Source organism: Lithobates pipiens, unplaced genomic scaffold (genome assembly GCF_037356315.1).
Source record: "Lithobates pipiens isolate NorthernLeopardFrog02 unplaced genomic scaffold, aLitPip1_a1.2 Scaffold_18, whole genome shotgun sequence".
Classification (NCBI taxonomy): Eukaryota; Metazoa; Chordata; class Amphibia; order Anura; family Ranidae; genus Lithobates; species Lithobates pipiens.
In genome coordinates, this window is record NW_027507758.1 from 357844961 (window position 1) to 357858333 (window position 13373).

The following is a 13373-nucleotide window of genomic DNA, read 5'->3' on the forward strand; positions in this document are numbered from 1 at the left end:
CTGTGCCCCCTCGCCTGACTTATCCACTGAGATGAATGACACAACTATCAGTCCCTCTATTCATGCCAGGGTGCTAGAGGTAATCCTGTACTCTAAGCTCTTTTCAGACTTGCATCCAATTGCAAATCTTGCCTCCTTGACCTTTACACCATCTCAATATGCCCCTTCTTAACCAGTGATGCCACAAAGCTAATTCACTCCCTGGTTATCTCTCATATAGACTATAGCAACTCCCTCCTTGTTGGCGTATATTTACATAGACTATCCTTCAATCCATCATGAGTGCTGCTGCAACACTCATCCACCTTACCAACCAAATGCTCACCACAACCCTCTGCAAATCCCTCCACTGGCTTCCATACACCCAAAAAACTAATTTAATAGTGACAAAATCATGCAACTCTATCCAGAGCTACATAACTAACCTTGTTTCAAAATATGAACCAAACTGTCCTCTTCATTCCTCCCAAGACCTTCTGATCTCTAGGATTCTTTGTCACCTCCTCCCATGCTCACCACCAGGCCATCTCCAGGGCCTTACCCATCCTCTGGAAATCTCTACTTTAATCTGTCTGACTATCTCCTACTCTGCCTTTAGGTGATCCTTGAAAATTTATTTCTTTAGGGAGGCCTATCCTGTCTCCAATTTACCAGTAAAAACTGTGCTTTACTCTTACTTTCTCCATCAACTTATCCCTCTTAGTAATTACTGTTTCCATCACTTGACTCTCCCTTTTATATTATAATCTCTCATGAGCAGAGCCTTCTGAACCCTCTTGTATTGAATTGTATCTGTACTGTACATTTAAATGATCTGGAATTTTTTTTTTTCTACAAAAAGTGGAGCTCCACTTCAAAGAGAACCAGACAAAACTTGTTTTATACAAACATCCAAATATTTTGTATTAAATTATTATAATCATGCATGCATACTTATAAAGAATTTATATTTACTGTCCCTTATTTAGAAATATTTAGGTTATGTCTGTCTGGATGGACGTGCACAAGATTTTTTTAAAGTGTTCCTAAACACACAGTAGTATAATTAGTCTGTATATGCAGTAAAACATTCTTGTAAGGCCCCTTTCACACGGGCGGATAGAATGGTGCTTTTAGCTGCGGATTTTCTTCATTTCTACCGCAGCTAAAAGCACACAATGCTTTCCTATGGCCCCATTCACACACAGCGTTTAGCGGCGATTTCGTTACATGCGGTTCGGTGCGAATAGAAAAAATAGAATTGTATGCGTCCAGGTGCGATGTAGCGCAGCTATAAGCACATAACCGCAGGTAATCGCAGTCTTTTGTGTCAATTGCGGCCAGCAGCGTGAAAGAAGAAAAAAAAAACCCGGAAGCACATCCTATACAGCAGGTGTACCTGGGAAATGACACAGGAAGTTGAGAGGGATGAAAGGGGAGAAGACAGCATGGCGGCAAGAGACATCTCACACGAGGCCATCATCGCACTGGTGCAAGCCCGACCAGAGTTATGGGACTCAGAATGCCCAGGATATGCAGACCGAGTGCTGAAGAGAGCAAAGTGGGAAGAAGTCTACAAATATGTCACACCGAACTGGGACGAGATGTCTGCAACTGAACAGGATAACCGAGGTGAGTGCAAGGTTTGTTGTGTCTATGCAGCAGGGTACACATGCATCCTAGTAAAGATTTTACCCCCTAATGACCAGGCCATTGTATGTTTTTTTATATATTGCAGGAAAGGAGGTTTATACACGTTGGAGGTCCCTGCGCGACCGTTACAAAAAAGAAGTCAACGAAGAGAAGGCTGCGGAGAGAAGCGGAGCACCCTCAACTCGTCGCAGGCCTAACCCCCATGCAGAGGCTTTGTCTTTTTTGAGGCGCACCACTGAGATGCGCACGTAAGTATATCCATTTATTTTACTTAGCGATTTGGCATATTCATGTTCACTTTTTTTTTAAACGTGTAATCTTTATTGTTACCTAGAACTGTGTCAAGTGTCCCTGTGAGAGCAAGCGCAAGGCGCGAAAGTTCGTCGCCATCACCATCAGGAGACGCTGACACCAGTCAAGAAACCACAGAAACAGTGTCATCCCAAGAATATCATCCATCCACTCAAGAACCTGCGGTATGTATTTTAAAAATGTCACAATTTCTGTCCACAAAAGACGTTACATTTTGAAAAGGCAGCTGGTGTTGGCAAAAATTTTGTAGAAACAACAACGACTTGTTTTTTGGGCAAGGTGTGACTTGTTCTTCTGGCTTTGGAGGTCTTCAGTGAGATCAGGTTTTTGCAACAAAACAAGTACCTGTGTGTGATCTATTCTAAACAGGTGCTGCAATATTTGTGCAAGCCATCATATGCTGTTCAGTGTGACCTCAGTATCAGATGCATAATCTATATATTATAATATTGCAGGCAAATCCAGATAGGAGAGTCCGGTCTACTACTACCACCCGTCGAACACGTACTCAACAAGAGACACCTTTTGAGGAATATTTCAACCGTATCATTGAAGAAATGAGAAACCAATCACAAAACCAGGCAAAAGATGATGAATTCCTCAACATCTCAGACCCCGATGTTATGTTTTTAAGAATGTTGCTTTGTGTAATCAGGGAGATTCCTGCAGATAAGCGCACTGAGGTCAGGGGTGATATACATGCCTATTTAACGTATATTGTGTGCGCTTGCAAAGAGCAACGCCCATATCCTAAATTTCAGCCATGGGCTATGGGTTTTAATTCACCTAGTGGGTCTTTCAGTAGACCAATGCCCAGTCAGCAGTGCCATGACACAACATCTGCCATTAACCCTTATGTAGGACCCCCACCACTGTATACATCTTACCCGTCTAATCCTGGTTACCAAAGGATGCATGTGCAGCCACACCCAGTGTCTTCACCCTCATCTTCCCATTCAGGATCACCCATAGATGTTGGCAGTGAACCAAGCCATTCTTCCCTGCGTAACCCTAATTATTCAATATATGAAAACTTATAGTATTCCTATGGCAGTGATATGACGGTTGTATTTTTCTTGTTGTGTAATGTTACTTAATGTTTTACCTACACTACTTTAATGTTTTACCTACACGAACTAATGTTTACAACAAACCCCAGATTCCTCCATGTACACTGAACTGTACGCACAGAAGAATCTCCCACTGTCCCAAGCTTATACATGTTGCTACTTGGCCCCACTTGCTCTCACAATACCTGAACTTTCTGATTGGGTGCTAGCATTGTTTAGGTTGAGAGACTTGGCCCAGTGGGAGATTACCCCATCTACACAGTGGAGTGTACATGGCGACATCTTTTGCACTTTCTCCATCTAGCCAAATATTTCAGAACTGTTTACCGCACTCAGTGCCCATCTTTGGCCCCTTTCACACGGGGCGGATCAGTAATGATCTGCCCCGTGATGATCCGCTCGCTCAGCGGGATTGCTCCGTTGTCCCCGCTGAGCCGGCTGCGGACAGGGCGGTCTCCGCACACTGTGCAGGGACCGCCCTGTCAGCTCTCCACTCTCCTCTATGGTGATCGGACGAGCACGGACTGTCTGTCTGTGTCCATCCGATCGGCTCTGCAGACGGATAGAATAGGTTTTTACTCCGTCTGCAGAATCGGACTGTTGCGGAGGCGGACGATATCGGGTGCCACCGCAATTGTCCGATTCTGTAGACGGAGGGAAATCCAATTTTTCTAGCCATCTGCAGAGCGGATTGGATCTACACGGACAGATGGTACGTGCTCTTCCGATCCCCATAGAAGAGAACAGAGAGCTCACAGGGCACAGTGTGCCGGGACAGCCCTGTCTGCCACCGGCTCAGTGGGGACAATGGAACAATCCCTGCCGACCAAGCGGATCTTCACGGGACGGATCATTACTGATCTGCCCTGTGTGAAAGGGGCCTGACAGCACTTCAGGAATACTGTAACCTTTTTTTTTTTTTACGGGGGGTAGTGGGGGATATTTTGTGGACTCGTTATCTGTTGCACTTGAAATTCAATACTTTAAACTAAAAGGAGATTTTATATATATATCTCTATATATATATATATATATAGATCTCTATATATATCTCTCTATATATATCTATATATATATATATATATATATATATATATATATATATATATATATATATATATATATATATATATTCCAAAGGAATTAAAAAACATTTTTCTATACTTGCAAGCATTCAATGTTTTTGTAAGGTTTTTCTATTTTTTTTATACACCCTGTGCAGTGCAGGAATACTGTAACCTTTTTTTTTTTGTGGGGTAGTGGGGGATATTTTGTGGACTCGTTATCTGTTGCACTTGAAATTCAATACTTGAAACTAAAAGGAGATTTTATATATATATATTCCAAAGTAATTAAAAAACATTTTTCTATACTTGCAAGCATTCAATGTTTTTGTAAGGTTTTTCTATTTTTTTTATACACCCTGTGCAGTGCAGGAATACTGTAACCTTTTTTTTTTTGTGGGGTAGTGGGGGATATTTTGTGGACTCGTTATCTGTTGCACTTGAAATTCAATACTTGAAACTAAAAGGAGATTTTATATATATATATTCCAAAGTAATTAAAAAACATTTTTCTATACTTGCAAGCATTCAATGTTTTTGTAATGTTTTTCAATTTTTTAAATACGCCCTGTGCATTGCAAAAGATAGAAATAAAAACAATTTAAATTGTTGAAAATTGTCGACTACTTTATTTAAGGCAAACGTGAAAACTGACACAAAAACCTGAAATATGTGATGAAAAAAACATGCAACAATGGTTAAAAATTTATACATAGTCCAATTGCCATGGCAGCTGTCCATCTTCACTCAAAAAATAATCAGTGAAATGTTCACGGACTTGTAGGGCCTGATTACTTGGACGAGTGCCAGTAACAGGACCTATGGGTTCCTCATAAACAGGGGTTTCGGTGGCCACGATCTCCTTACCCCTCAAAAAATTGTGGAGAACACAACTCGCTAGAACCACATTGACGGCATGCTCAACTTCCAGATGCATGGCTGTCATCAAAACACGCCATTTGGCAGCGCAAATGCCAAATGCGCACTCCACCATTCTTCGAGCTCTGCTGAGTCTATAGTTAAAAATTCGCCTCCTGGCAGTGAGACCATGCCTGGTATAGGGCCTTAGCAGGTGCGTGGTTAAGGCAAATGCCTCATCTCCCAGCACTACAAGTGGAAGATCTGGTCCAGTAGTACCAGGGAGAGGCCTTGACTGTGGCACCTGAAATTCGCCATGTTGAAAACGCCGCCCCATTATGGAATTTCTGAAAATTCTCGAATCTCCAGAACTCCCATACGCTCCAACATCCACAGCGATGAACTTCATATTTGCATCGCTGAGTCCCAGAAGCACAATAGAAAAGTATTTCTTATAATTGAAAAAGCGGGAACCGGATTTTGGAGGCTTGATGAGCCGGATGTGTTTCCCATCTAATGCCCCAATGCAGTTTGGGAAGTTGATCTTCTCCCAAAATTCCTCCGCTATTTCCTCCCACAGACTGGATGTTGGCTCCGGCATGACTGATGTTCTCAGTTCTTCCCAGATGACGTAACAGGTATCATGCACAATGGTGGATACGGTGGAAATTTCCATCAGAAATTGATGATGGAGGGAGGTGAAACTGGCACCAGTGGCAAGGTATCTGCAATACAAAATTGATAACAATTCAGAAAATATAAAATATAGTAAAATAAATAAAATTTAAAAAAAAATCAATATACATATGGAGTTCTACATGGTAACAAATAAACATCAGCATCTATATAAGCTGATGACTTTTAACACATTGCAGCCCAAAGATAAATCCCTCGGCTCTGGTAGTAGGTGCTGGCATCCAAACAGGAAGCCTGGTGGTGGGTTGGTCTAGTACAAAATATTATTTGGTGGTACCTTGCTTGTTAATGCAAAACTCTGCCTTTGTGTTCAGAGCTCACCTACATAATGAGAAACTACTGAAATTTGATGATGTTTCCTATTTGCAAAAAATAAAACTGACTGTGCAAGGCACGATAGATAGTTTTCAAGGATAAAAAATAATGGTAATGGGAGTAATGTGCGAAAAATCGCTGTTGTGATATAGATTAGGTTATAGATTCATCTATATATATATATATATATATATATATATATATATATATATACATATACATATACATACATACATACACACACACTATTGCCAATATTGCCTAAGCCTGCATGTACATGAATTTAAGCATTTGTTCAACATATGGAAAACCTACCTTAACGTAAGTAACAGCCGTTCTTCTGGACTAATGCTTCTTCGCATATTGGTCGTGGTTCTGGTCAGGCGTCCTCTAACAAGTCCCAACAGCTCATCGAAGCATGCCACCGACATCCTGGTGTAATTGTGGAACTTGTCCCCATGAGTCCTCAGCTCACCGAACATGAGGGCAAAGTAGCCGATCGATAGGCGCTGAGACGTTAGGGGATGGACCCAGTAACGACGAGGACGTCGCCTACTCTGGATCGCTCTTCTTCTCTTCATCCTCATCATCAGCAAAATGAGCATTGCAAGCAAACTACCCATATTTGCATTCATTTTTCAAAAAAACTGGCACAAAACTCAGCACTCCTCTCCACTCCTGCAAAACTCCAACACACACTCAGCCAGAGAACAAAGAAACAGGTTTAAATATAGAGGACTGCAATGCATCATGGGTACATTCCAGGGAACAAAAACATAAATAAATAAAAGGGTTGCTATGGGAATAAAAACTGCAGTTAAACGCAACCGCATAAAAACGCATGTAAACGCATGTAAACGCTGGTAAACGCACTGTGCAAACGCAGCTGATCGCTGTGCCTGGAGCCTTGAATTTTGTAGAAAAAAATAAACATGATTCCTGCGGCAGAACAGCCGCCCGTGTGAAAGGGGCCTTATACTCACTGTGGAACCTAAGGGGTTAATCCTCTGCAGTGTGTAAAAATTCAGTTTGATCCTGTCCTTCTCTGTTCCTCTCCTTCTTCCACAGTAGGGATGAGCCGAACACCCCCCGAACGGACCAAAAATTCGTACGTACTTTAGAACCCCATTGAAGTCTATGGGAATCTAACGTTCGAAATAAAAGTGCTAATTTTAATGGCTAATATGCAAGATATTGTCCTAAAAAGGGTTTGGGGACCTGGCTCCTGCCCCAGAGGACATGGAACAATGCCAATTTTTTTAAATGGCTGTTTTTTCAGGAGTACTGATTTTAATGACGATTAAAGTGAAAAAAAGTGAAATATTCCTTTTAATATAGTGCCTGGGGGGTGTCTATAGTATGCCTGTGAAGTGGCACGTGTTTCCCGTGTATAGAACAGTCCCTGCACAAAATGACATTTAATGGAAAAAAAGTCATTTAAAACTGCTTGCGGTTTTAATGTAATGTCTGGTTCCGGCAATACGGATGAAAATCATTGAGAAAAAAATGGCATGGGTAGCCCCCCTGCCCATTACCAGCCCCTTTGGGTCTTGTATGGATATTAAGGGGAACCCCGTACCCAAATTAAAAAAAGGAAAGGCGTGGGACCCACAGGCCCTATATACTCAGAACAGCTGTATACAGGCGGTACAAACAAGACAGGGACTGTGTAGGTTTGTTGTGTTAAGTAGAATCTGTTGTAATTTTGAACTGGTACATTATTATAGTGTAGCTCCAGTCAAAAAAATCTATTTTTAAGCTTTTTGTAAAACATAGGGAAGGGTTATCACCCCTGTATAATTTTTTGGGCCGTCCATCTTTTTTGATCTCACTTCCTGTTGTCTCCTTCCGTTTGCAAGTAGGAGACGTTTGTAAGTTGGATATTTGAAAGTAGGGGCCTGCCCTATATGCTCTTCAGAAATGTGGGCCTAAGGTGTTGGTGTTGCCACAATACTGTAAGCCCTCAAAGTGACTCTTGGTGGGCACTGGAGCGCCCTGCTGTGAACGATTAAATCAATAATTGTAATTACATGCCATTGTTGAACAGTGGTAGAAAAATTGGGCCTTTGGTGGTTGTGGTGGTAGTTGTGTTGGTGACACAACACTATAAGTCCTCACAGTTACTCTCGGTGGGCGCAGGAACGGGCCCTGCTGTGAATTATTATATCAAGAATTGTAATTACATGCCCCTGTTAAACTGGGGTTGAAAAATTGGGTCTTAGGCACTGGTTCTGGTTTTGGAGAGGTTGGTAGGGGGCGCTAATTGGTCTTTTTTTATGGCAACCAGCCTGTCTGGTTTTACAACTAAGTTAGATATCTGGTAAACTATAATTGGCTTATAAAGTGCATATAGATGTGAACCTTAACAGTACCCACTTAAATTGTGAAAAATAATCATATATATATATATATATATATATATATATGTGCAAAATAATTGACTTATAAAAATATAAATCTTGACAGTTGACAGTATCCACATGTATTCCAATAACCAATCAAAAGGTATGTGCAAAATATTGTGATAACCAATCACACCATATAAAATATAGACAAAATTTCATAACAAACAGAAACTGCATTCATTTAAACCCTACCACTGAATAAGTAAATGCACCACTGGTGCTGGTGCCATGACACTGCAACCTCTCCCAGATACTCTAGTTGGACTGCAGGAATGAGCCCTGCTGCAAAGCATTGCATCAAAAATTGTAATTACATGCCCCTGTTAAACAGGGGCTGGAAAATTGGGCCTTAGGCACTGGTGCCATGACTCTGCAACCTCTCCCAGATACTCTAGTTGGAGTGTGGGAATGAGCCCTGCTGCAAAGCATTGCATCAAAAAGTGTAATTACATCCCCCTGTTAAACAGGGGATGAAATAATGGGCCTTAGCCACAGGTGGCATCACCGAGAACCAAAAATGTTCTTCCAAGCTATCAGCAGGATCATTGAGGAGGAAGAGGATAGTCAGTCAACATAACAGGACAGTCACTCAGCATCAGCATAGGCAGTCTTGAAGGGATGTGACATTTCAAAAAAAATTATTCGGTTACATCAGCTTCAGGTGCTTGGTAGCTGGTGGTGATCCAAGACTGATTCATCTTTATGAAGGTCAGTCGATCAACCGAGTCGATGGACAGGTGCACCCTGTGATCGGTTACAAAGCCTCCAGCAGCATTGAAGGTGCGTTCCAAAAGAACACTGGATGCAGGACAGGCCAGTAGCTCAATTGCATACTGTGCAAGCTCTGGCCAGTGATCCATCCTCAAGACCCAGTAAGCCAGAGGATTTTCAGTGGGAAAGGTGTCCAAGTCTGACCTTGCCCCTAGCTATTCCTGCACCATGTAAATCAGACACTGGCGATGGTTGCTGGAACCGATTATACCTTGGGCTGCGGACTAAAAAATTGTCTGAATGCATCGGTAAGACGGCCACCTTCTCCACCGCTCCTTCTGTGACTGACCAAAACCTCAGCAACACATTGTCCAGGAGCAGGAATTTGTAACCTCATAGTCTCTGGGAACGCGATGCACAAACCTTTCTGAAAGGCCTCCCGGAGATGTCTCATCCTCTGCTCCCTCTGCAACGGCAAGATAAGGTCCGCAGCCTTACCCTTGTACCATGGATCAAGGAGAGTGGCCAGCAAGTAATGATCCCTCTCCTTGATCCTAAGAATACAAGGATCCTTCTGCAGGCTTTGCAGGATCAGGGAGGCCATGCAGCATAGGTTAGCTGAGGCATTTGGTCCGGAGTCCTCTGGGTCACTAAGGACAACATGATCCACAGCCACCTCCTCCTAGCCACGTACAAGTACATGGGTTTCCTGGGACTGTAAATCATCCCTAAAAGACTGCTGTTGCTGATGCTGAGTGCCAGGCTCCACCTCCATGCTGAAACAAGCCTCCTCCTCCTCCTCCTCCTCCTCTTCCTGTGTGATGGGTGGGACAGCAGGAACACTATCTGGATAAAGGGGGCCTTGAGAGGCAAGGAAGTCCTCCTCTTCCTGCCTTTGTTTTGCCTCAAGTGCCCTGTCCATTATTCCACGCAGCGTATGCTCCAACAGGTGGACAAGAGGTGCAGTGTCACTGATGCATGCACTGTTACTGCTCACCATCCTTGTGGCCTCCTCAAATGGTGACAGGAAAGTGCATGCATCCTTAATCATGCCCCACTGGCGTGGTGAAAAAAAAACTAGCTCCCCTGACCCTGTCCTGGTGCCGTAGTCGCACAGGTACTCATTGATGGTCCTCTGCTGCGTGTGCAGCCGCTGCAGCATGGCCAACGTTGAGTTCCACCTGGTGGGCATGTCACATATAAGGCGGTTCTTGGGCAGGTTCAACTCCTTTTGGAGCTCAGCCAGCCGAGCACTGGCATTATATGATCAGTGGAAATGCACACAGACTTTCCTGGCCTGCCTCAGGACATCCTGTAAGCCCGGGTACCTGCACAAGAACCGCTGCACCACCAGGTTAAAGACGTGAGCCACACAGGGCACGTGGGTCAGTTGTCCCTGTCGAAAGGCGGAAAGGAGGTTGGTGCCATTGTCGCAAACCACCATTGCTGGCTTAAGCTGGTGTGGCGTCAACCACCTCTCGGCCTGCCCCTGCAGAGCTGACAAATTATCTGCCCCAGTGTAGCTCCTGTACCCCAAACAAACCAGCGCAAGCACAACATGGCATCTTTTTGCCTGCGTACTTGCGTAGCCACTTGAATGCCTATGGAGCACCGCTGGTTCCGAGGACAAAGCACTGGAAGAGGCCATGGAGGAAGAAGAAGAGGATGGGTGGAGGAGAGAGGTGTGTCACAACCAGTAGTAGCATTTTGGAGGCGTGGTGGCGGAACAACCTCCAACACTACTGCACCTTGTCCTGCATCTTTCCCAGCTGCCAGAAAAATGACCCAATGCGCCGTGAAAGATAGATAACGTCCCTGTCCATGCCTGCTGGACCATGAGTCAGCGGTAATATGCACCTTAACACTGACCACCCTGTCCAGCGAGGCATGGACATTGCCTTCCACATGCCGGTAGAGAGCCGGAATTGCCTTGCGTGAGAAAAAATGGCATTTGGGGACCTGCCACTGAGGAACCGCACATTGCACAAACTTACGGAAGGGGGCCGAGTCTACATACTGAAAAGGCAGCAGCTGAAGTGCTAGCAATTTAGCCAAGCTAGCATTCAACCACTGGGCATGTGGATGGCTGGGAGTGAACTTCTTTCGATGTTCCAGCAGCTGGGGCAGGGAAATTTGCCTGCTACAATCGGATGTGGGTGTACTGCTAGCAGAGTGCCCGCAAGTACTTGGATGTGACACACCTAATTCTAATTCACCTTCATTCCTCTCAGTGCAGGTTTCAGAGAGGACTGAAGGTCTAGTGGAGTTGGAGATCCCAGCTGATGAGGAGCAAGGAGAGGTCCGCTTTGTTCTTTGATGTGGGTCTTTAAGGTACGCTTGCCAACGAGCTGCATGGCAGGTCAACATATGTCTGGTCAAGCATGTGGTGCCCAAGCGGCTGATGTTTTGGCCACGCGAGATACGTTGCAGATAGCAGTGGTGCGATCTGATGCACACGTCTCAAAAAAGGCCCACACCAAAGAACTTTTGAAATAACGTGCAGAGGCAGCGCCCTGCACAGGCGGAGCTCTGCGGTGTGATTCAGTCAGTGTGCTGCCCCTAAGCTGGCCCCCAGAGGGCATCCTGCCTCATTGGAGATGTGCCTCCTCCTCCTCCTCTCTCCTATCAGGCATCCACGTGGAGTCAGTGACCTCATCATCCCCTCCCTCTTCATCAATGGAGCAAAGCTGGCAGTAATCTGCAGCTAATGGACCATGACTGCCAGATTGCTGTCCTTCTTGAGCATCCCCTCTCTCTGCACTCACGCTACTGCCTTCCTCTAGCTGGGTATCATCATCAGAGCCTTAAAAACGCTGGGCATACTCCTGGAGCATGTACCCAACACTGTGGTCAAACAGTTCAGGGGACTTCTCAGGAGGACATGGTGGGTCTAGGGAAGGAGTGACTGATGACATCGAGACGAGGGAAGAGAATGCGTTGGCAGCTGTTTTGCTAGTACCCTAAGCCTGGGTGATAGAGGATGAGGAGGATGAGGAGGGCTTGGCCATCCACTCTACCAAGTCTTCGGCATGATGCTCTTCAACACGTCCAGCTGCCGAGAATAAGGACAGCGTGTCTCATGGCCTCATGCTGATGATGATGCACCACGTCCACGACCAGCACTGTTGTCTCTAGACCCCATGCCTGTTTGCCCTCTTTTATTGGGAAGCAGGCCTATCATGCTCTTTCCCTGACCGCCGCAACACACTACACAAGGCCGCCGTGCTGGTGGCCTTACATAGTGTGGGGTGTGTACTTAACCCCCCTGAGCTATAATTGAACACAGGCATCCTGCCTGTGGTCAATTATGGCTCTCCTCGCTGCCGGCGCTGTGATTGGCCAAGCATGCGGGGTCACAGTGCATGCTTGGTCAATCATGAGCCAGCAATGCACTGCGATGGCGCAGTGCATTGTGGGCTGTGAGTGCCACACGAATATGTCACGAACAGCCCACAGAGTTCTGGCTTCGCTAATGGACGAGCAGTCGGTGTTCGAGTTGAATATGCATTTGACTCCAACACCGAGCTCATCCCTATTCCACAGTCCCAAACCATCTCCTGATAGAGTAGAGTCTAGGGGACAAGCTTTGCTCAGTTTGGTGTGTATTGCTAGAGAGTTTTTTTTTTCTTAGGAGAGTACATGTGATCAGCACTGGGCCAAATAACACTGTCCAGACAGAGGGTCAGGGGTCCTGCAGCGTTATATAGCAGTCAGAGCAGAATGAAAACTCCTCCTACAAGCTTTAACCAGACACTGATTGAAGCCACAAGACTGTGCTAACTGCTGATGAAAAAAGTATTTAGCAGTTCATATTTACTAAAAATATTGCATTTCCATGTTCTACGTATGTACTGTGGGAGACCAGATATAGTAAATGCTGGGTCCTGAGTTTAGTAACACTTTATGATTGTTGCGGTTATGCACAGGTACCACTAACAGTTGTTTTTTGAACTCCTGATAGGGCCCCTTTAAATTAACAATATCACAAATTTAGGTAATCATACCTGTGAGATATTGAATTGTCATCAACATTCATAGCCTGTTTTTTATGGATAAAACATAAAGGAATCCTCAGAATCAAGTTCAATACATTTTCTGCCATGGCGTTTAAGACTCTTCAACTTTGATGTTTTGTACAGAATGAAATATGTATGTAATGATGCACTTTTATATTATTCCAAACATGAACATATTTTATGTATGCATTCAGAATATACATTGCCTAAATATGTAACATGGTAGACAGAGAGAATAGGACAGTGCTACATGAAGAGAGTGGACAAACATCCATTACTTATTTCACAATCTAT

The 13373-nt window shown here is 44.4% G+C and overlaps 1 protein-coding gene across 1 annotated transcript; it reads left to right on the top strand.

Moving 5' to 3' along the window:
• Positions 1-1067: 1067 nt before the first annotated feature.
• LOC143988172 (uncharacterized) lies at positions 1068-4595 on the top strand. Its single transcript, XM_077487538.1, has 4 exons — positions 1068-1611; positions 1718-1880; positions 1967-2108; positions 2400-4595. The coding sequence occupies exons 1-4, from the start codon at positions 1386-1388 to the stop codon at positions 2982-2984; spliced, it is 1116 nt and encodes a 371-aa protein (XP_077343664.1). The 5' UTR covers positions 1068-1385; the 3' UTR covers positions 2985-4595.
• The last annotated feature ends 8778 nt before the right edge of the window (positions 4596-13373 follow it).